Source organism: Pseudopodoces humilis, chromosome 2 (assembly GCF_049639895.1).
Source record: "Pseudopodoces humilis isolate 2021_Gansu_Grassland_sample_001 chromosome 2, ASM4963989v1, whole genome shotgun sequence".
NCBI classification, from domain to species: Eukaryota; Metazoa; Chordata; class Aves; order Passeriformes; family Paridae; genus Pseudopodoces; species Pseudopodoces humilis.
Genome location: NC_142201.1, coordinates 100,489,770 through 100,514,493, shown reverse-complemented (window position 1 = coordinate 100,514,493; position 24,724 = coordinate 100,489,770). Strand labels below are relative to the sequence as shown.

Below are 24,724 nucleotides of genomic sequence, written 5' to 3'. Positions count from 1 at the left end.
TTCTTACGTATTTCTTAAGACAAAGGGTATGAAATCACAAGGAAAAATTCCTGCTTCAAAAAGGCCAAGTTTAATATTTTATATACTGGGGGAGAAAATGTATTTACTTCACTAAAACAATTTTATCCCTTTGCTAAATGGTTTAAACTAAGACAAAAATTAGTACCCTGTATGCATAAATATGTAAGGACAAATATTGTAAATTTTCATTTGAAGTGAAGATTATGATTAAAAACCAGATTTCTTTTTGCACCTTGGCTACATTTCAGTTCACATGTAACCTCCAAAACTTTCATACAGAAAACCTGAAGCACTGAAAATCCTGGAGCCTTTCAGAGTTACACTCATGTAGTTAGGATGAGGGAAACAGACTGTTGTGAAATATTTAGCCAATTTTATTTGAGCTTGTAACTTGTGATTACCAGGTTTATTTTTTTTATCGAAGAACCCAGGAGAAACTGCAGTGGGACCTGGCTCTGTGTTGAACTATGTCTCTTTTTTTTTTTTTTTTGCTTCAAGTGATAATCACAGCTAGAATGACTATTGAGTGTCAGCCAGAACTAAGGTTTTAAACATTACTTTGAGACTGGTTTAGTTGTTTTTTTTGTTTTTTTTTTAAAGGCAACCTAAAATTTCATTTTATTATAAATGGAAATAAATACATTATCATATGGCATTTTATGTATGTAGCTTGCACTGTAAGATCAGGAGAGGCCTTGTGTTGTTTGCGGTTAAGGGTGCTTTAGAATTTTTCTTCTAAACAGACACACTGTCATATAATAAATTATAGTTCTTATTCTTATAGTTCTGTAGTTCAGATTTTTCAGATTTATAGCATGGGACTTAGTGTCAGCAAAACTACATACTAAAACCATTAACAACAACAACAAAAAAAAATAGAAAAAACCTGTAGACAGGAACTGTTTCATCATATGTACACATGTACTAACTATTCCAAGCTTAAGTTTCCCAAGAAATTAAGGTCAGCTGTAAAGTTTTGGTCACGGGATTACTTCAATCCAAATGCATTATCCAGACAGCTGTAGTTTATCTTATTATGCTTTGCTATCATCTTCTTTTGACTGGATGATGTCATTAGCAACTTTGATTTCTATGGTTTCTGGATTTAAAGCTTCTTTGCCATTTTCCTCCTTTAGTGGCAGCTTCCTATCAGGAAAAAAAAAGAGGAATCATGGTAACACAAAAATAAAACAATCTGTAATTTAAGTCAATAACATATGTATGATTTATACAGGTCACAGTGAAGAACAATAATCTTTTGAAAATAATTATGAGCACGGAGGTTCTTTGCTTTTAAAGCAAATCATATTAACTTTCCACTTCTGCAGAGCCACAAAAATCCCATGATAAGAACATTGGTGCTGCCCAAAATGCAGTTCTTCAATGAGACAAATGAAAAAGTAAAATGTCAAATTACTTGACCCAAGAGAGTACAGAAATATGTGTTGCCTAGGATACTGTGAAACACTTGGAGTCAAGCTTTTTGCTTGACTTTTAAATCTAGATTAAATTCTTCTTTTATGTCTTTTCTAAATGTAAATTCAATTGTACACAAAAGAACACAGCTATTATTGGAGATTATGCCAAGTCATAGGTAAAGACTTTCTGATAGTGCAAGGAGATAATGGAAGTTATTATTTAGAATGTTCTACAATTTATTTTTCATGGATCACACAATGTAGCCTCATTAATAACTTACAACACTTTTAAGAATTAGTGAAAACTCTGAAGATCTGGCAAAGGAGTCCTCACCCTCTTGAATGTGATCTCACTGAAAAAGGTCTTGAAAATCATTGATTCCCTACTGCTGGTAATTAGCTGTCGAAAAATATAGCTGTCAAAAAGATGTATAGTTTACTGAGATGTTCCTCTAATAATGTCTCCTGGGCATAATAGCTCTTAATTGTGATTCCAGTTTGAGTTTGCTTTCTGTTTTTTAACAAGGGAATAGTATGATGATGCCTTTTTTATTCATAAGAACTGTTAAATGTTTCAGTAAATTTCCGCTTTGATTGCCTTGATGTCCCAAAGAGCAATACAGTGTTCAAAACCTATCTGAGGAATCTCTTAGGAATGTCTCATTACAAGACAGTGTTTAATAACAGCAAATAAAACAAAACAATACCTGAATTCCCAGTCTTATGAAATTTAAGTTGTCTGAAATGAACTAAGAAAAATGCTGCTTATCCAAAGGTTAAACAATGAGCACAACATGTATCTGAGAAAAATCAAAGATTAACTTGTTCTACTACAGTAAAATATATGGGATGTATCATCAGATGTCTGTCTCTGAGCACAGAGGGAGGCATCTACTAATTGTCTGTTTCTCATGGCACACCCAAAGGAAACAGATTTCACCCCACAGCAAGATGCCTGAAAGAATGGAAACAACAGAATCAACACAAATCTATTTTTAACACAAGGTAAAACACTGGGGCAGAGGTGGAGCATGACATGCATTTTTGGTAAGCAGGCATGTGTGTCAGAGATCTGATTAGGCAAAATACTTAAACAAGTACTAAAAACGCCCCCAAACCTAATTTTATATAGTTTAAAGAAAAGCAGAGTGATTTCTCAAAAGATGGTGTTGGAAAGAAGGAAATGTTTAGTGAAAGTCAAAACTGGAGAATTGACAGAGTACACCATGTGGAAATTTAAAGAAACTGGTTTAAGTGGATTAAGACCTTGTTACAAAATATTTGAAATAGGAAGATTTGCTAGAATCCTATTGAAGGATACTGGACATCATTGAAATTCATGTTCATGCAAACTGAGATAAAATTAGCCTTGCTTTACATGCAGGCAGAGAACAACAACTCAACAAAAGCTATACACAGGTAAAGCTTTTATACATCAAAACCTTCCTCATCACAAAGTCCATGCACCATCCTTGAACCTTATTGCATTTTAAAATTTGTGATTTGGGTTTTTTTTTAATAGGGTGTGAGTTATGAGTGCAGTTATCATTAGACATTGTTCTTTTTCCCCATGACAACATTTTTGTTGGTTTGGAATTTTTGTTTTTATTTGCTTTAAATACATATTTAATCTCTGTTAATAGATTCAATAATTTTCCTCTTTCAATTAACTAATTAAAGTTTAGGTGTTCTAATTATACCAATTTTTCTACACCAAATTTTACTTTAGCTACATCTATTAGAAAGAATTTGATATTTTTCAGCTGGGCAGACTAATCCTTTCAAATTTTTATTCATTTTATAATGAAATATTATTTTAAAAAAGCCAACAAAAACCCAGCAAAAAGTTCTTTCACTTTAATCAGATGTTGGCTGATATCATTCATTAATAAAATTGACTTTCTCTAGCACTGCACGTGTTCTAACATAAACAGTCTGCTGATGCCCATACAAAACTATAACTAAAATATTTACTTTCTTGTTTTATAGAAAAATTACTCCTAACCATTTTGATACTGGAATTCACCCAGCTGCACTACTACTAATAAAAACTCAACCAGTACTAGAAACACATTAATGTCAGACTAAGAATATAATTATTATACCACATTGCATGTGGTATTTTAATCATATTACAAAAGTGTGATATAAAATGCACAGCTTAAATTGATTTCCTGCCAGCATGATTAAAACTTGTTGACTTGCCAGTAAAGTGCTTTGAGCTAATCTGTCACACATGGATTCCAACAGAGCTTTGACAAGGATCATCTGAGATAAGGTAAAAAATAGTTTGCCAAATAATATACTGAGCAATATAATAAAGAATATTGTTGTAAGGGGAAGTAATCTCTTTGCTAATTAGTTCTCACAGCTTCTTAAATTGCAATTGAAATTCTGAGTGTAATTTGCTGTTATTCAAAATAATTCAATTAATTATTAAAAATATTTAATCTAATTTAGCCTCAAGGCTTATCTTGCATACCTTTAAGACCACCAGAATCAGTCAGAATGAATCCCACCTTGTTTTATTGCCCGCCTGAAATGTCCTTGAAACTTTTCTTTCCTGCAAGCTAAGCTCTCCCCTCGGAGATCCCTGCTGGTCATCCTCACCCTGCCCAGCATGTGTATTTCTGGCTGTTGTTGACAATGTATTTTGTGATATTCCTACTGAGACATTGACTCCTACTCTGTTGGATCTTTGTACCTCTCACTCCTACTTTATATTGTTTCCCTGTTTCATTGGGTATGACCTGTGTCTGAGTCAAAGGTCTTTCCATACTCCCCTGGTACCAGTGGCCCTTCAGGTATCCCCATTGCACCATCTCTTTTCATCTTTAGTTCCCCAAGTGACACTGTCCCAAAGCTTTAGCTGACTTCTGTACAGCTGTCCCTTGTCTTTTGCCATTGGTTGTTAGGAAAGAAATTACCAAGAAGGAAACTGCCATCATTATTAATATCTTCTTGCAGTCCTATTTTTCCAAGGACATAATGCCCATCAAATCCTCAGTTGTCCCTGTGCTTTATTTTTTGGGGGGTTTTCTATTGGTGTTTTTTTGGTTCGTTTTTCTTTTCTCTAATGACAGTGGGGACTGGTTCTTTCCCCCTTCCCTAAGACAATAAAATATTTTTGATTTTACCTTCCTCATATTTCACTCCTGTCAGCTGATCTAATGATTGTGACAAGCAAAAAGAAGTGAACTGGATATTTCCTGGTATCATGTTTCCTACAAGATGCATCTGATTTGCAAGATCTAGTGCAAAAAATAGTCTGGAATCATGAACAAACTAGGTGCTTTACCCACTAACATATCCAAGGCTTGCTGGACTTGTACAATGTTTACAACTACATTCCCCTGACTCTTTAGATAATTGTGGGCTTTCCACTGTGCCCCTGATTATAAATTCTAATATGAAAAGCAAACATATCAGTAGTCACTCAACAGATTGCATAATTATTTCATTAACACAAGCTCAAACTCTTTGTGCACAGATTCTTCAAAGAACTATACAGCTTAATGTGCAGCTACTTCACTCACTATTTACTATAAATATCAATGTCACCTGGTAGCGAACCCTTTTTTTAATTAAAGGTTCTGGCTCTTACAGTTTTACAAAACAGCAAAAAATGGAATTTCTTTGTATTTTCAGAAAAGAAAAAGACTGTTTTGTAAGAACACCCTCTCCTTTTAAAGAACAGTTTTATGAAATTATCAACAGGCAAATTTCTATATTTATTGCATAATCATCTTCATAGCCTTGACGCCTTGAAGATGTCATGAGGTAGGAGATTTCCCCAACACATGAAAAGTGTTGGGCTCAAAGAAAAGAAAACTTAAATATCTCTTCAGTAATTTCATCCCTGGACACAAGGCTGGTCCCATTATCCAGAAGGCAGCCAGTGAGCATGGCTGCAAACTGCTGTGGTTTCTGTACTGAGAGAAGGTTGCAGGGACTGGAAGGGGGGATGAGGAAATGCAGTAGAGTCTATCCTTCAGCATGATTAATCCAATTACACTGTGTGGACTTAAATACTGAATTCAGTTCTCAGTTAAATGTATTAAAGCAGGAAGGGGCCACTCCAGTGGTCCTGGTGAGGAGCTGGGTCCAGTGAAGAGCTGGGTTTCTGGAGCACAGTATCCTTGTGCCCCATCTTCAGGATGCGTGTGAAGAGTGCGTGAGGTAAGGTAATTTAAGGTAATTCGTGAGAGTTAGGAGATTGTTCCCACAGGATAGTTAATAATTGCTGGGTAGGTGATGAAGATCAGGTGCAATCAAATAAAAAATTCCCTGTACTGCTGTGCTCAGCCAGTGTCAGTGAAGTACCATGATTTAGACCGATTATTGTACAAACCAAACCAATCAAACAACCCTACTCTCACACACTGCATTGCCACAGAAGACCACTATGGTGATGCTGTGCACCTCCCCTCAAAGTGTCGGAATTCTAGTCTGTCCACACAGCCAAGATCAGCTTGTGTGGAATGCCAGGGAATATCAGGCTACTTACTCTGGTTCTGTGAGGGGAGTTGTCTCATTTGGCTCATTTACTGGACTCCCATCTTCATGGTTGTTAATTCTTTCATCCTCTGTTCTCATTTCCACTATCGGCTCTTTTGATCCATCTTTCCTAAAAATTATTAAAAGTGTTTTAGTCTCTTATCATCACATTAACTACATACATTGCACATAACAAATTACTAAGATCCCTTCTCTGAAAATTTGGCAAGAAAAAGGCAGAACTAATTATCAGTGACTAACACCACCAAGACACATTTAACAGTGTTCCCTATTCCTTGAAGTCTTCAAAGCATCCTGTATCCATGGTTACTTCCCTAACTCTGTAAACATGATGCATTAGCATCTCAAAAGAGCATTTTATTTATGACTAATAATAAGGCAACAGCTTCTTCATGGGAATAGATGTAAACTTCCCTAACGTAGTATAATAATGATAGGACTTGATGCCTCGTTATACTTGAACTTTTCTGGCAGTGTTAAAGAGCCATTATGTGAGTATATACACCACAAAAGTGTGCTTTAATCTCCTGGGAGTGTGACAGCCCCAGCTGCCACTGATGCAAAGAGCCCTTGTGTGGTAAAAATCTAAGCCCTTCTGCTTTTTCTGGTAGAAAAAACTGTTTCTACATAATATTTCCACCATTTTAGGAACAACTGCTAATCTCCCACAAGTAAATGTATAAATATTGTGCTAATTAGACAATGAATTATAAGGGAGATGGAGCAGTGAGTATTGTCATGATGATTTTGTTGGTAACCGAAGAATCATAGAATAGTTTGGGTTGGAAGAGACAATTATAGGTCATCTAGTCCAATGCCCCTGCAACTAGCAGGGACATCTTCAACCAAATCAGGTTCCTCAGAGCTTCATTCAATCTGACCTTGAATGTTCCCAGAGATGGGACATCTACTACCTCTCTGGGCAACCTGTTCCAATGTTTGACCATCCTCATTGTAAAATAGATTTTTCCTCATGTCCAATCTAAATCTACCCTCTTTCACTTCAAAACCGTCATTCCTTGTCTTTGTAAAAAGTCTGTCCCCATCTTTTTCATAAACTCCCTTTCAAAAGGATGCAGAAAAGTCTTGCTAGAGCCCTTGCTTCTCTTGGCTAAGCAGCACAATTTATCTGTGCTTGACCTCACAGAGTGGCGCTCCATCCCTCTGATCATCTTTGTGTCCTCCTCTGGACTTGATCTGGACTGCTGAGCTGGATGCAGCGATCCAGGTGAGATCTCACCAGAGAAGAGGGTCAGAATCACCTCTCCTGAACTTCTGGTCATGCTGGGACGCCTTTGCTTTCTGGGATGTGAGCACACATTATTGGCTCATGTCCAGCTTTTCATGAACCAGAATCCTCAAGTCCTTCCCTGCAGGGCTGCTCTCAGGAATATGGACATGATCTGAAAATACCTGTTCACTGCTACAAAGTATTAATACATACTAATTAACAAAACTTACTAAAAGTATTCATTAACTTGTATATAATTTTGCTCTCAAAAGGCAGATCAGATGATCTCCAAGATACGTATATATATGTACGTATATATGTATATATGTATGTATGTGTATATGCATATGTATATGTATATGTATATGTATATGTATATGTATATGTTTATTTACAAAAAGAAAACCTCTTTTGATGCAAATATTTTCTTCCTATATCCTGGACCAGCATCAGCTGCAGTCTACAAACAGAGGGTAACTGAGTTAGAGATGAACAGTCACTTTTATATTTAACAGATTATTTTCTGGACTGGGATGTTGCAGGGAGCTAACTGTAGGGAGTTAAACTGCTACAGGCCACACCAAAGACCTGGCTAAATTGTTCTCTAATTCATATCTCACATTTTCATATTGTTTCTTCAAGATAATGGATAAAACAGGGTTTTCCAAAAGGAAGTATCAGGAAAATTCTGCCATCCTCTGACAGGTATCCTCAAAAAAAATCTTTGTACGTTAATAAGAATGTTGCCCAGATAGAGAAAGTGTGGAGAAGAATGAATATGTGGAAATCTAAGAGATTTCTTCTCTCTTTAAAAAAAAAATCCAAAACTGTGTGCTTATTTATCTCTGCAAGTGACATTTAAGATATACAAATGGATACAAAGCTCATTGTGGTAGATTATGCACTTAACTTTCATGGCTACCTCATACCTGGGAAAAGATTAGGGATCTAAGTTGGACTGGTGAATGGGTTCTGAGTTCTTCTTGGTTTGTTGATACATCCATAGTCTTACAAACAATATTGCATGACAAAAGGACAAAAAAGTTGTTATTTGTGACCAGCAGTCATGTATATTTACAGAAGGTACAAACTGTAACATTTCAAATTCTAAAAAAAGGAAAGTGATTTGTAGGAAATCCAGTATGTCATGGGTGTCTGTGTGTATATTGCATGGATTGTATCATCATCATTCATAGGACACAATTATTTACTATATATACATACACACACACACAGACACACACACATATATATATATATATCCTACAATCAAAATGTAACCAAGCACCACATCATAAACCATCCAAAAATTCAGTATGCAAACTAGCATATTTAAATGTCAGCGAATTTTAGGGAATATCAGTTTGCCATGATATAAATTTAAATGTTGGCTCTTCAAGTCTGTCCTAGAAGTTTAGTCTGACAGTTTATTAATGCAGAGAACAGGCAAAAATAAGACCTGTCCCAATATTTTAAAGTCTGTCTGACTGACACTATGACAAGGAAAGAAATATGATTAAATAACATAGCTGTCCTTGTGAAAGAAGTGGGACAGAAGAATTAATATCAAGACACCAGCTAGATGCTTTTTTTGGGACAGCATGGAATGGCATTTGGTTATAAGATGTTGATAACAAGGTATAAACTGCTGTCAAGTGACATTTCCAACTTTATCTCTCTAAGGTCTTCCCATTAGGACGGTCCGTACACTAATTTATATTTGGCTATTCCTTGAATGGGAAACTAAAGCAGAAACTGAAGTGCTGTGCTCAACAGGAAAGGACAGCTGAGTCAGCACCAGAAGCTTCACTTCTTGATTCTATTGATCCAGACAGGCTGTCTTCACATGATGGAAAAAAACACTGCTAGTCTCACTGTCAGATGTGGAGAATTAGGAAACAGCTATTATATGTCACTACTTCTATTCAGAAGCATTATTTGATATAAATATTCTTGTGTTCTCTTGCAACTGGTTTTGCTCTGTGGATTTCTTCCTGAAATGCCACCTTTTTCAAGAAGAACCCAACCAAGATGTGTAGTCAAGTTACCTAAGAAAGACACGGCCTGAAACCAAATAGCCAGAATTAAAAGACACCAAAAAGACACTTACACCACCACTACTGGCAATGGAGACACCTGCTCAGCTATGAATAATGAGGTCTGCAAGATGTAGTGTGCTCTACATCCATCTTCAGATGGATGGGATCTAGGAAGCTGGAAGACAATGAAGGCCTGACTATTGGGAGAGGCACATAACAGTTAGACCAAAAAATGTTATTTAAACCACATGCATACAGCGTTTTCACAAATATTATAGTGCATGTATAAGTTGCCTTCCATATGAACAGGATGAGGAAATTATGCTTTTTTTCTAGTAAAAAAAAAAAGGAAATGTTTAAAATGAAGGACCATAAGAAATCTTTCCAGTTTACCTGTTGAAAGCTCAGTAAGTGTCACATCTCTAAAGTGTGATTATTTTATGTATGCAGTACTTGAACTGTTTTGCCAGAGATCTCACTATCCACTCTAATAATTCAAGAGACCATATTTTCACATCATGATCAGTTCATTCACATTTGTGTGATGGAGTAGCCACTACAGAAGAATATTTGTGAGAATCAGTATTGTTTATTTCCCACTCAGGTTTAGCAATCATTGACTGTTGCTATGAAGAACAACACTCACCACCATTTCACCTACATCCAACTCAGCACTCCTATTTAAAAAAAAAAATCAACAAGACTCTTCATTCCTAAAGTCTACAGACAAGAATCAAGATTTTCCATCAAGTGCTATATCTAAGAAGAAAAACTCTCTCACAGATTTTATATAATACCATGTCCTTCACTCCTGGATTTACTGGCACTGTCACTGCCATAGGCCAAGTTTTTGGGTGTTAGCAGCTCAAAGACAGATTTGCAGAAATGGAGTTCAATCATCCATTACCTGCTTCTCATGAACCAAGTCTGTGTCTGTAACTTGTAATGAATTACAATTGATTTCCTTTGTGTCAAGCTGGACAAAGAGGTCATTCTAAACTGAGCTACAGTATATTCCTTTTTTGTGTCTCAACTTTTCTTTTAAAGGCAATGAACAACTCTACACACTTCAGAGCAACACTTTTCCAAGCACTAGAAGCATTTTATTAATTCCCTTTGAGAAAACCACAAAATGGTCATAAAGTTAATGGACAGTTGGACAGCCAACTTTTTCTTTTAAGGATGTTTCCAACACACGTGATTAATACTCACAAGTAAGCAGCTTTTCCTTCTTCCAGTTCTTTACTTTTTCCACTTGAACCACTCTTTTTCCCACAGATCCTCCTGGTGATGCACATGAGCAATCCACATTGTCGTACAAAGAAGCAGCTGACATCAGTCACGACCAGGATTAACAAAAGAGCTGTCACTCCCAGGCCAATGACTGCACCAAGCCCAAGACCATTAAAGAGAGTATCTTGACGGAAAGAAAATTAAGCCTTATTAATAACATTAATCCTAAAATATAATTTTCTAATTTCTATAATTTCTGTTAGTCAGGAGAGTAAAGAATGTTTAGAAATGAACCATTCAGAAATTATTTGGAATAAACAGTCCTGATGATTAGGCATATATAGTACCTGATTAAAATCACAAAATAAAACATTTCTTCTGCATAATATTTTCCCATGGGCAAAAGTCCAGTAAGTTCACTAAACATAAATTACATTATTTAATAGCAAATAATACCACATCTTAACATTCTATGACTAAGGAGTATAAATAAGCACCCGAAGGAAAACATTTTCAATGTTCAACATGAATATTGATATAAGTTGTCTTTTCTACATTTCAAATACAATTAATTAGCAGTGGTGCTAAGCAGAATTACTGAAAGGTTTAAGAGACTGACAAACCAGTATTCTTGTAATTTTCTGAATTAAAATAGAGTAAAAAATAACTTAATCCAAGAGATTTTATCTGCAACCAGTTGCCTGCAATTAGTCTTGAATAATTTAATATGGGGAAAAATATGTGTAACATCGAATGATTATAGAGTTAAGACCTCATCTTGCTTAGTCTTGTACCTTGAAAATGCAATCATACACTCCACAATAAACACATTCCATGCCTGATACTGCTTTCTCTGTTTGAATTATGAGAGCTGATGTTTAGTTAATTTTACTTCATTAAAAATCTTAGGAAAAATATTTTAATATTTTGCCTTGGTTGATATTACCATGACAGCAATGCTACAAACCCTTTTGAATAGTGTGATTCTCAGGAGTCTGTGAACTCAGATGAGGCTTATAGAGGAGATTTGGATCTGATCATTATCTAGGGGAAAAATGCAATCTCAATAAAGGCTCATGCATCCAGCTAATTCAGGAAGATTCCAAACTAGCTTAGAAAGCGGCCAATGACAATTTCCTGGTGTGAGACTGTGCTGAGTAAACCCCAGGGGAGTGGAACTGGGTGTGTTTGCCATGGGTGTTGCACAACAGCATCCCTGTTTCCCTGGCCTCCCATGCCCTGAAGCAATGCCTGAGTCAGCACCAGGCACTGGGGCATTTCCATTTGCTCCTCTGCCTCTTGCCAAAATAAAGGTGAGATTATTCTGACTGGAGATTACTTGAATCCTGCTGTAACAGACACCAAACCAATACACAATGGAACATAATATAAACATTTTAATTGGGTTACTGACATGATCTTCCTCTTCTTTCTCTTTCAACTCCCCTATACACCATAGATTGATGTTATTTCAAAGTTATATTCCTTTGTTCAGAAAGACTTAAAAACCACGACATAAGTTATAAAAATAATAGTGTAGCAATGAAATGATGTATCATTTATGCATTGTACCATCAGCAATGTCAGAAGTTGACATTTTGAATGAATTTGGTTTTTTCCTTTTTTGAACAACAACATTCCTACTGAAATATTTATTATACTTTCTGATATGTGTTCCAAAACTTACTTTATCCCTATATCCACCACATATTTGGTGAATTCCTTTGTAACCTTCAGTAATTTTTGTTTACCAGTATGAACTGTCAGGAAGAATAAGTAGATATTTAATTCCAGTTTATTAAAAAGTTCATATATTTCAATTTTTATAATACCAGTAAATTCTACAATCAGCTTTAGAGACCTAATGCAATGAATCTCTGTACCTTCTCAGCCACCAACTAGAATGTGAAGGAGAAAAATTAGGGCCATTTAATCCAAATTTTGAAAGAAATTCAAGGGGTTTTTTTCTGGTTTAGTTTTAGGAGTTTTTCCCTAAAGCAGTGTTAAGAACTTTTTGCTATAAAAAGATACATTTTCCATTGCTGTGAAAGCACTTTCAGTGTCCTTGGAACATTGTGAAATGGCAAGGTTCCCATTCTAAGTGATTCAGTGACAGAAATGTCTACACACTATCTTCACAGGCAAGCAAAGGAAATGTTTACAGTCACAATATTGCTTCTTTGTATAATATTTGCCATTGTTGATCCGGACACTCTATTTTAATTTCTGATTTTCTTCGTAAAGGTGAGACATCTGAGACATAAGTATTTGACTGCTGCATATTTCTCCATCTCTTCATGGTTGATAATTTCATTTACATTCAGCATTCCCCATCCTTACTACTGCTCTACCAGTCCCAAGTAATTTTTTTCCTACTTGAAACCCTTTTTTTCTTGCAGGTTTCTGTTTTGTAAGTCTGATTTCTTAAAATTGTCGACATTTTTCCAACATTTCTCTGCTTCACCTCCTGTACCCCAAAGAGTGACCAGAACGTGGCCAAGTCCAGTGGTGGGGTGGGGAGCAATGCTGTGATCAGCCTTCTCACCTGAGGATCTTATGTACTTCTGAAAACATATAGAAACTGGACTGCCTTGTTCTTTAAATCTATCTGTGTTATGATTTATCTTTAATCTTAATAAAAATATAAAATTATTTTTTAGAAGTTCATCTGTGGCTTAATTTTGTTCTTAAATTGCTTTGATTTTGTACTTGTCTATCTGCTCCCACCAAAGCCAGCTGTAAAACTAATCCCAATAACTATTAAAGCAGATTAAGGTCTCTTCTCACTGGTTTCAAAAATCATATCCTAAAATATATATAATTTCAGAACAATGAAAATTTTTTTTCTTTATATGTTATGACATCAACAGAAATTCTAATTCTGTGACTGGATGAAATATTAATGTCATACTACAAACAGCATTCCCACCAATTTTGAAAAGCAACTTTGTTATCAAAAAGTGTTGCATTAAATTAAGTTATTGTTATTGTTATTGTTGCTGTTATTGTTGTTGTTATTGTTGTTGTTATTGTTGTTTTTGTTGTTATTAAAGTTATTAAAGTTATATTACAGAAGCTATTTTAAGTATTTGGGTTTTTTACAGTTTCCCAGTATGTGCCAAACAAACTCAAAATAGTAGTTCTACTTTGTGTTCTAAAATAACAAAATATTTATGCATTTTTATTATATGTTATACCTTTTTATTTTCCTAGTTGAAAACAAAACTTTAAATCATAAAAATACAATGTTAATGTGAAAGAATCAGTTCTTAGAAATTTTTTGAAAAGGTTTATTGTATACCTTAGTCGTCTAGCTACAGCGGACCTTTTAAAACACTGCTTGTTAAATAAAAAAAAAAAAAAAAAGGAAAGTATAAGTACCATAGTTCTGAATGAGATTTAATTTGAATTTATTAAAAATATGCTAAATTTAAAAGGATATGGTTTTGTTATACAGGATGTGGCATAATGTAATACTTTCCCATGATTATGAAGGAAACTGACAACTTTAAAGACACTTTTTTCATCCACTTCTTTAAATAAGTGCTCATCAATGAATATTTATGAAAGTGAGATTAAAAAAACTTTCAGAAATGTAAAAAGTAAATTTAAAAAAGGCCAAAGAAAGTTTCTATAAATGTCATTGAAAGTTTTGGCAATTTTCGAATTCTTTCTTATTGAATAAGTTATGTTTCTAATGATTTTGAATGAGATAATTGAACATTTTTGCAGGAATCATTATTTAATGAGAAAGAGGAATGAAGAGCTTTGGCAAGTGGAACAGAATTTTCCAGTGAGAAGAACTAAATGAAAAGATTCATTTTCTGGACTCTCAAATGTAAGTTTGCACTAAATTCCAGTAAGGGTTCTGCACCAGATACTGTAAGGGAAGTAGGTCAAAAGGGAGAATCTCCATCTGTATGTGTGTTCAGAATCAGAGAATGATTTGGGTTGGAAGGAACCTTAAAGCTCATCTCATTACAACTCCCCTGCCGTGGGGAGTGACATGTCCTGCTAGACCAGGTTGTCCCATTCCCCATCCAGCCTGGCCTGGAACACTTCCAGGGTTGGGGCATCCAGAGCTTCCCTGGGCAACCTGTGCCAGTGTACAGGTATGTTTTATACATGACAAAATAAAGCTTTTGCCTCTGCACAGGAATAAAACATGCAACATCAATATATTACATGATAATCAATGATGCCACATGAGCCTATGTCCTTTGAGGTGATAGAATTTCTCTGTGCTCTTACAGACTCACATTGTATATATTCAATTACTGCTACAATAAAATAGTAATTGCATGCTTTATAAGAAGTACTCTGTGTGAGCTAGGGAGTTTGATAAGGTGACATCCAGATGCCCCTTTCACACCTTCAGTGATATTAAGTTTTGTTGGGAGGAAAAAGCAAGTTAGCAAGCTCTTATGCATTATTCCTTTCCCTCCTCCTTAGCAGACATGGATTGAACTTAAGATGAAAGATAGATGATTATCCAAACCTCCAATTTACAGTAATTTGAGTTTTTAAGGAAAAAAAAATTAAGCTATAAAACTTCCCTAGCTTATAGGGTAAGATCTGTCTGCTACATATGCATGGTGCAGTTATGATACATGTTTCTTCTTTCTTTCAAGACAGTCAGAAGATAAAGTAAATTGCTCTCAATCTAAACTGTGAAAATTATGAACTAATTAGAGGGTGAAATTGAAACACTGCATTGGGTCATGACAGGAGAAAAAAACATTCTTTTTTATCATGTTGAACTACACTTTTGTAGTGTAGTTTTTGACCCTTAAAAATGTGCCCAACCATGAGTTATTTCTGCACTGCCTCTGGATGTTGTCTTTGCTTTTATATCTGATCTGGAACTTTTCCTAGACTCAAAGTCTTACAAAATGCAAATATTTATTCAAAACTTTGAAAAAGACAGAAAATATAGGTCTTAAAATTTTGTATCCATTGATGAGCACCAAAGCAATCATAATGTGGTACCAAAGAATTAAACAGCTCTATAAAATTTTCTACCAATTAACAGTAAAACAGTGGCAGTCCATGACCAAAAGAAGTAACTAGTGATCCCTTCCCACTACCCAAAGAAGTTCCAATAGTTTGGCTGCCACATCCAGAGCTGCATGACCTGCTCTTAGTGATTTATATCAATAAAATTTGTCTTTTGAGCCAGGTAAGTACCCAGAAGCATCATGTCTTCCTTCAAATGAAATAAACCACTACATTTGCAACACCAGCTTGCAAGAAATCATTAGGATTTTATGCAACATTTACTGGGGGTCTGTTTGATGGAAAAGGGAATGTGACAGTAAGGAACATTCTTTTCTACCCCATTCCTTAACACAAAATAATGCTAACAAGACTCTAATTGACATTAATTGTAATGCTTTTTCTTCCTCAGTGTTTTTTCCTGTAACTCTCTGCTAGGGACTGATACTGCTGAAGGGCAGTGGACAAACACATGGATGCCTGCTCTGACCTGCAGGACTGAGTAATGTATTCTGACAGATACACTTGATACACAACTTTTAAAAATAAGGGGACAGGCTTCCTCTAACTCTCTTCTAAGTGACAGATCTTCATTGTGTCCCATCTCTGATGAAGTCTGAGCCGGAGTGAGTCAGGGGAGCCTGTGGTGCCCCTGGGACTACCTGTTATACAGATGTGAAATAAATACGTCTAAAAGGTTGTACTTTTCTGGTGCTTATCTAAATGAAGGAGTTTTTCTTCATTATGGCTGAGATCTTGCCAACAAGTTTTCTGAAATGGATTTTAGCCTTTAAATTTTACAGGAAAATGTCTTGTGTTATGACTCTCTCAGGGCACTGAGTAAGTAGGACTTGAGTTATCATTTACTCTAAAGGCCCTTTACAACATTTTTCATAGGAAGGTGTTTTAATAGACATACACGCAATAGCTAAATAAAAGAAATATTATGTAAATAGCAGCTCAAGTGTTTCTGGCAACAGTGTCTTGTCCATAGCCATTGAGGGAAATTACAAAGAAAAGGATAGTAAAAACCCTTTATTTTCTAGAAAAAGAATGCTGTGTTGGGAAAATATTCTCTGGAGTTGAAATTTACTATTTTTTTAAGCAAAATTTTAAAAAAGAGATTCTTTGCATAATCAAACTGTCCCTAAGCAGATTTCAGGAGTATTTCTAATATGCCTGAAGAGTTAGCCAGTTACAGCTTCAGCCGCTTTTTCCTTGTATTTACTCAGTCATTACAGTGAAGGGTATTTTTTTAGCATTGTCTGCTTCCATGAGAAGGCCCAGAAAAATTCAGACAGAGAGATCCCAGTCTTCTTGTGCCTTGGGAAGGAAAGGCTGCACTGTGGGTTCATGGCACCAACACTGCACCCAGGTTTTGATTTTCAATAGACTTGGGAAAATAAGTTTCTGTGTCCCAGTTTCCTCCACTCAAAATGACAGCAGATTTACTGAACACGTCTCTTGGAGGAGATTCTAAGAAGCTCTGCAGATTTATTAAGATTGATGTGAGTATTGAGAACATACACTTATGTGTGGTTTCAGTACTGCTATTACATAAAAGGATAAATTATTTTAATTGCTTCATTTAGGAGAATTCAAAATCATGCTGTGCACATACCACAGAGACATGAGAAATCTTTGCATCTTTATAATGGATGACAACTCTGAGTATTACAGCCAGAAGATTTGAAAAAGAGTCAAACTATCTTGGGATTGTATTTAAATATTTCAGGTTTGACAGAATTTTCTTTAAGACATATGTAAATTCAATCACAAGAGTTTTAAGTATTAAAACTTGGAATAACATTTTAAATATATAATTAATTTATAGCATTAGCTACAAAAAGAGCGGTTTAATATGATAAATGCTGCCAGTATACGGTGCTTTCTATTTTAATAAATTTAAATTTATATATTAAAATATATATATATATATACTTTAAAATATTCGGCTGCTACAACTCCAACACCAGCAGAGTCCTGCTTGGTAGGGTATAGCATTTCCCAGCATTAAAACATCTGCCTTTGGGGACACAACTTCAATTAGGCAGATTAAATCAGAATGGATCGAGCTCAGACTGCATATTTATAAAGACCTTACATACTTGCTTCACCAGTGCAGTACCATGGCAGCCACCATTATTTTTATGAAGCAACTTTTTTTATTATTTATTATGAAGAAAACTTAAAATTCACAAATTCTAATTTTAGTGACTCTGATATTTGTGGTAGAGTAGTTTTGGTTGGTTGGTTGTTTTTTGTTTTTGTTTTGTTTCTTTGGTTTTTTTTTTAATATTCACTATTGGATAAAACACTAGAAAAAATACAGATACAATGCTAAAAAATATCTTCAGATTCAAAATGCATCATTTAGGTAGTACAAGAAAGAAGGAACATTTATCAGCAATAAAGAAAATACAGATAGAAATGCTTTAAGTCAGTTTTCTTTATTACAAAAATGAAGACAGAAGTTGCATGAACTAAAATGAACTTTGAACAACAGATGAAAGACACAAAGTTACATACATTTCTTGACATTGTGTTTGGAAAGGTGATGAGGGAAATCACAGTTACACCATGCACACATTCTTCAGGGAAAAAGCAGAGATGACAAGTGCTACATGCATGAAATAATCAGTGGAGTAAAATGGTAGGGAATTATGAAAAAAGATAAAAATAAGCAATGTTTCACAAATTAAAATTAACTACTTTAAATCCAGATATTTTCCTTGCCTCCCACACTGTTTTTGAAAACAGAAACTTACACATGTTGAAGTGTATCCAGTATTTTTCACAGGACTTGATTTTATTTTCATTTGTAATCCTTTGGAAACATATACTGATAAAGATTTACTTTATTATGGGCAAATAATTCAGGCATTAAAATTGAAATTTTATGTAAATAAAATATGCACTGGAAATTGCCTCTACAAAAATGTTAAACATGTAAAGTAATATACAGAACTGTTAACAAGAACATCATACAACATAATGGCAGTATGGTGGCAAGCATTACTACCACAGCTTCTTGGGACTTCAGACTCTATAATAAATGAACAAAAATGGATAGTCCTACCTCAGATTCTAGCTCCAGTTGTAAAATATCTAAATTTAGCATAGTTCTCAAGTTACAATCACAAATTGTATACAAATCTCCATTAAGTCTTTTAAATAAACAAAACTGTTTTTTCAGGCTTAATTAGTTAACTTTACATTTGCATACACATTTGAGTGGTGCCTATGCAGGTTTTCATGATGGAAAGAGAGTATGTGGTAAGACCCTAAAAACTGACTGAGAATTGGTCATGAGGTTGTGTGTATAATTAAATCACCATATCTGTTTATCTTTTAAATAAATATTGCTCACATGCATATAATATTTTTTGCATCAGTGTTTGGCCTTATACTTTCACAAAAAAAAATTAAATGGAAGGTTATTTTGTTTTTTGGTAATAGTATGTTTTGTACAGCTCACAAAAGCACTCAGAAGTTATATTTTATTCCCAAGGTATGCAATATGTGTGTCTGTTTCTGGACAGTATTTTTTCTATTTGGAGAGACAGCAATTTATATTCTAATAACCCTACACCAGTAAATAAAGGATCCTGTTTGAAGTTGCACTATGTAAATACTTTGATTTGTGAACAATTTGTAAATTTTAGGAACTTGTCAAAACTCTGGAAAGAGGAAAGACAACAAATAAAATCTGATTAGGAAAGAAGTCAGCCTTAGACTCTAAAGGTTGTAAATCAGAACATTTTAAAAATACTGTTTCTTAGAGATATACTGCTATATCACAGAATAATCATTACCTTTTTAATGGTAATTTTTCTGTGCCACCCATTTGGATTTAAGACATAAGCTTAGTTTAGAATATTTTAGGACTTCGGTCTTACAGACAGTTTAATAGTAGTATTTCAAAATATGTGTCAATGGTAAAATAATGGTAACATTTTACACTGTCAGTCATAAGACCTAAAATCCATTTTACAATTACAACATTTAAAGGAACAGATTTACTTAGCTAACATTTAAATACAAATGTCAGAAGTATATTGAATTCAATTTGTGAAGATATATTTATCATTTTAATAGACTTTAAATTACAATTTTAAGCTGTTCAGTCTATACCTATGAATTATAATTTAATTTGAAAATGTCTTTGTTCATTTTTTTCCTCATTCTTGTCTGTAAGAAACCAAGATTTCAAAATCTTCTAAATATTCCCACAGATTGCACAAAATACAGTGAAATAATCTTGCTCTCATTGTTTTTAAAGGTACAATTATGAAACACTCATAAAGAGAACTACAAACAAAGCTGTATTAGTTATTCATCTGAGGAAATATATGACAACCCAAGGACATTATTCTCTTCCACTTTTTCTTTCTTAGTCCAGAGGTTTTGGGTCACTGCCCAGAACTGCCTGGCTCTGCAGTCACCTAATCCCCGTAATATTGGTTTAACTCATTCTCTTTGGAATTTGATGGGAAGAGGAAGGCCAAAAGAAAAGGATCATATTCAAAGTACTTGATAACCTCAACATGAAAAGCACAGAATAATTTAAATTGGAGCAGACCTAAAATTTCTCTCAGTTAACGGAGCAAATTTATGTAGTTCCCAGCCGAAGCTGCTATCTGTTGGAAAAAAAGATAAGCTATTCAAATTTGTCTCTTTATCCCACTGGCATTGTGACACTGAGGATAAGAGCCAACTTACCATTCATAATGTATATTTAGCTTCTCAAATTTCTCAAGGCTTTTCATTATCTCCTTCACAGTATGTTTGCAGAGTTCACAGTCAATCAGTCTCTGCACCCTAATTCCTATCTTATCTTCTTATATACTTATCTGCAATGTTAGAATGACTTGTTAAGATAATAAATTTATAGCTTGTAAAGAGCTCTTCAAATGTCTTACCAGAGTGGAAAAATTATATGGGAATTTTCATTTTTCTGCTTTTCTGCATACCTGTACTAGTGTCCTGTCTTGCTTTATTAAAAGAAAAAAAGAAAAAGTGACAAGTATGTGGAAGGTGAAAATAATTTAGTTAACATTTAGTAGAATAGCATTAAGGTTTCAAATTTCAGAAAATTAGGAAAATAAGGAAATACGGGAATCAGACTGTCTGTGCAACCTTATAAAACCCTATTTTATTTTTCAGTTTTTGAGACAGTGTAAGTGTTACTCAAAACTCTTTAATCCAGTGGCAGGTGTTCATTAGTTTTGATTGGATATATCATTTGGTTTTCTTTACTGTTCAGAACAGCGGCTATGTATCCACAAGAGAAGATTCTGTTCCCTCATGTACAGGCATTGTCTGTCTTACAATGGGATCAGAATGCAAAAGGGATGTGACTGCAAAGAGGAGCCCCTAGAAAGGATTTGCTGCTCCCCTGGACCAAAAGTGTTTGTGCACCACTGAGCTCCTGCAGACTGAGGAAGATCTCTCAGCAGTGGTTTGTAATGTGCTTGTCCTGTGGGGTTCTTTCCCCCTTAGCATCTACTACACCATCTACTTACTAAATATTAGCCAATCATCAGTTATAGATGGTAAAAATATCCTTGCAGTTTTGTTATCTATTTTATTAACACAGAAAGCAACAGTGACAATAGTGATGACAACAAACATTTTCACTATCTGGATTTTCAAAATGGTACGAGAAAAAAAAAGCCTCTTGCAAAAGTACCTGCCCAAGGTGACCCTTTCAATAAAAAGAAATTTAGTATTGGCAAAAGCACTTGTTCAAGTTATACTCAATTGAAAATTTGTTCTCAGGTGGGAAAGTTTTTGGTAACTTATGTGCAGCTATTAATTCCAAATCCATTCTACAATAGTTAAAAAGAAAAGTTTAATTAAAAATATTATCTAGCCTTCATTAGTTATGTGTCTTGGTTCAATAAGCACTGAATCATTTAAAAAATAAATAGTGTATATTGGAAGAACATCTATACAACTAAATTACAAAGTCAATATATATATTTACATTGTTTGTGCATGGAAAAATGGGCTTTCATCTGACTGACCTAAATAGGAACCCAAAGTTTCAACACCTACAAAATTAGAAGAGAAAATGTCTTTCTGTGCCATACTATGTTAGGCACTCATCAATGTAATTAATTTCAAAATAATGTCATGATATTAAGTTAAAGTGACAGAATATAGTGGCAAGGGCCATGGCTGCAAGAGTGGCTTGGCTTTACAGCAAGAGCTTTTCTGCAGATCACAATGAAACCAATGTTTTCTAGATAGCAATCTTTTCAATTCCAGCTACTTCATTACACTAAGTATGTGAATTATTTTAAAAAATATTTCTGTCAATAAATTGGTCTGTAGACTTAGGCACATGCATTCTGAACACATCTTACTTGTGACATAGTCCAATTTTCAAAAATGACTGTTAGCTGGTTTAGGTGGGAAGTCTTATTAATGATGTCCTAAAGTAAAGACTTCCAAAAATATTTCAAAACAGACAAAAAATAATCATAATCAATATTTCTTAGTAATAAGAAAATCCCATAACTGAATGAAGATATACAGATACTTAAACTTGACCAATTGCTTTCCAATTTATAAAATATTTTTTTTTTTAGATCCCAAAAGGTATGAACTATAAGGAGAAAAAAATCAACATATACAGTTAATTTATCATGCCTGTTATATTTAGTAACAATTTGAAGGGAACTGTCTTAAAATAAATATTTAGCTCTGCCTTAGTTATCAAGTGCATTGCTTTCTCATGTTATTCTGTATGCAACAGAGAAATGAGCCATAAACCTGGACAACTATGTAAATTTTAAAATCAAATACATGCAATAAAATATCTATATGGACTCCTATTAAATAAAATATTTTTCCTGAGGTTTTGCACACACTGCTGCAGAGCTCATAAGCCATGCTTTTAATATGTAAAATAGGAAAAAAAAAAATCTTTTTCCATTTTTACTACAGGTCAAAATTGAACCCCTGGAGCTTCCAAGTCCAACTGAGGCCATAAAATGAAATGTGGCACATTTGCAGTCACAAGAAATTACTTTGGTGGGCGGAGACCTATTTTATGTGCTGAGGCATGGCAGTGGTGAGGCACAGAAAAAGTATTTTAAATGAAACACTACCAACTAAAACAATTCATAAATAATTAGTTAGGGAAGACATGCTTGTTAAAATCCATTAGAAGGTATAAAACATATCTATATTCACAGAACCATAGAATGGCCTGGTTTGGGAGGGACCTTAAAGACAATAAAAATATAATATAATAATACAATCAAAATCTATTTGAGAAAATAGAATCAAATCACGTTGATCAAATTCAGTAAGTCAGATTCTCTATGTTCTGCCAGACTGGAGTGTCAAGTTTCATCTGTTGAATTTGCCACAAAACTCACCGGGCTTCCAAAAAGCCGATGAAGAATTTTGCACACACAGACTGAAGTAATTACACAATTTAGGATCTTGACTAGGAATGGAAGCTCTGGAAGAGCTATAGAAAAGTACAGATATTTTAAGACCTGTGTTTATTTTCCCACAAATAGAAAATTAAGAGAAAGAGGAAGAATTGCTTGCCTTATGATCAACAGTATAGAAACATGCACCAGAGACTTATGACTACAATGAGAGAGAAAACAGCAGCATTCAGCTGCAGGGACTGGCCTCCATTTTCATTTGTCATAGCTTCACAGCATCTGTCTGTGTGGATAAGAATTGTTACAGAAAATCAAGAGTGTGAAAAATAAGTAAATTTTAGAAAAAAAGTGGAAGAGGTGAGACAACATGGAAAAATAAAGTACCAAAAGGAAAAAAATAGTGACAGTGGGAAAGAAAAAAGAGAAAAAAAAATTAATATTTACATTGTGCCAAAGACTTAAAAGACATTACTCTAACAGAAACATCAAATTATGATTAAAACATAGATGGATGGAATAGCAACCATTGAAGTACCCTGGCCAAATCTGTATAATATAGTAGTAAAACTGTGGAAAAGGTGTACCTCCACAGCAGCAATGTGGTCCTCCACAGCAGTCAAAGTAGCAAACTGTTTGATCTAATTTTAAAACAATTTACATAAGTGCTTAACCTCAAGCATGTTTCTTGCTTCACCTTGAGACCATTCAGCTAAGCCAAATCGAAATACAGTTTTGACTTTTATGTTGGAGACTTGGAACTTAAAAAATGCCACGTGACACTTATTGGAAATAATGACTACTGCCTATTTAAAGCAAGGAGTATTGAAAGCAGGGAGAAACACCAGTCCACAGCCTGAAAGGAGAAACTGGAACTGTGTCAATAATTACACAAAAAGAAGGTTCCAATCGTACACAAAAAGAGACAAACTTGTTTATCTGTTTCTCCTTGCTAATGGCTTTATCTTGTTCCTGAATTATTGTAGGAGTTCACAATGGGCTACCATGAAAACTGGCTTCAATAATATGGACACAGGTCCAATTAAAATATGAATGACCCATGCAATTAACACATACAGCTGGGTAATTAGATATTGACTTTGACACTGGGGTGGGAACAAAGTAGCTTCTTAGACATTCACATCCTCACAGTATGTCTGGTTACAATTTCAAAGTTTGAATATATTTTTTCTACAAATATTTCTATTTAAGGCTCACTTTTTAGCAAATAATACAGTCAAATTTATGCACTATATAGTGTATTGACTAGATTTTTTTTTTTCCAGCTACAGTGACACAATAATTATATTGGTAGTGACTAATATAAGTCCTAAACTAATATTTTTAAAAGGACTTAAAAAGAAATTAAAATGCACAAAACCTTATGCAGTATGAGAAGTAACCTTGGTTAAATCTTTACTTTAAAATTGATTTAAGAAATTGTAATGGAAAGCAGATGAAATCTATAAAGCTAAATATAGTCTCGTATGCATAATATCTAACCAATGCATTATCACACAAATGTCCTTGTTCTTGCACAGGTACATGTGTGGGAACTATCATATGTAGATAACTATCAAGTAGAAAAGGCAGCAATATAAATAAACTAGGAACAATTATGGACATTATTCCATCCTCACCCATATTTCTACTTGGTGGTGTTTTCAATGATACATATTGTGTTCAAGCCATTTAAAATTCACAACCAGTTCTTTTTCTTAAGACTTAAAAAGTTTGGTCCATATACTCATAGAAAAAAAACCCCACAAATCCTGAGCACATTAAACTTCCACATTTACTACAATAATTACGCTTTTAAGTATTTTTAGAGAATATACCTAAGCATTTCATCTTTTAATTGTC

The 24,724-nt window shown here is 34.4% G+C and overlaps 1 protein-coding gene across 1 annotated transcript in view; it reads right to left on the bottom strand.

Annotated features, from left to right (window-relative positions):
- Window positions 1–516: 516 nt before the first annotated feature.
- The window catches only part of NCAM2 (neural cell adhesion molecule 2), a 291,248-nt gene continuing 267,040 nt past the window's right edge, over window positions 517–24,724 (bottom strand). The window contains exons 16-18 of the mRNA XM_005524057.3: window positions 10,440–10,644; window positions 5,947–6,066; window positions 517–1,167 (exon numbers count right to left, since the gene is read on the bottom strand). Coding sequence (XP_005524114.2) covers window positions 1,056–1,167; window positions 5,947–6,066; window positions 10,440–10,644 — 437 coding nt within the window. The 3' untranslated portion in view covers window positions 517–1,055. The remainder of the gene's footprint in view (window positions 1,168–5,946; window positions 6,067–10,439; window positions 10,645–24,724) is intronic.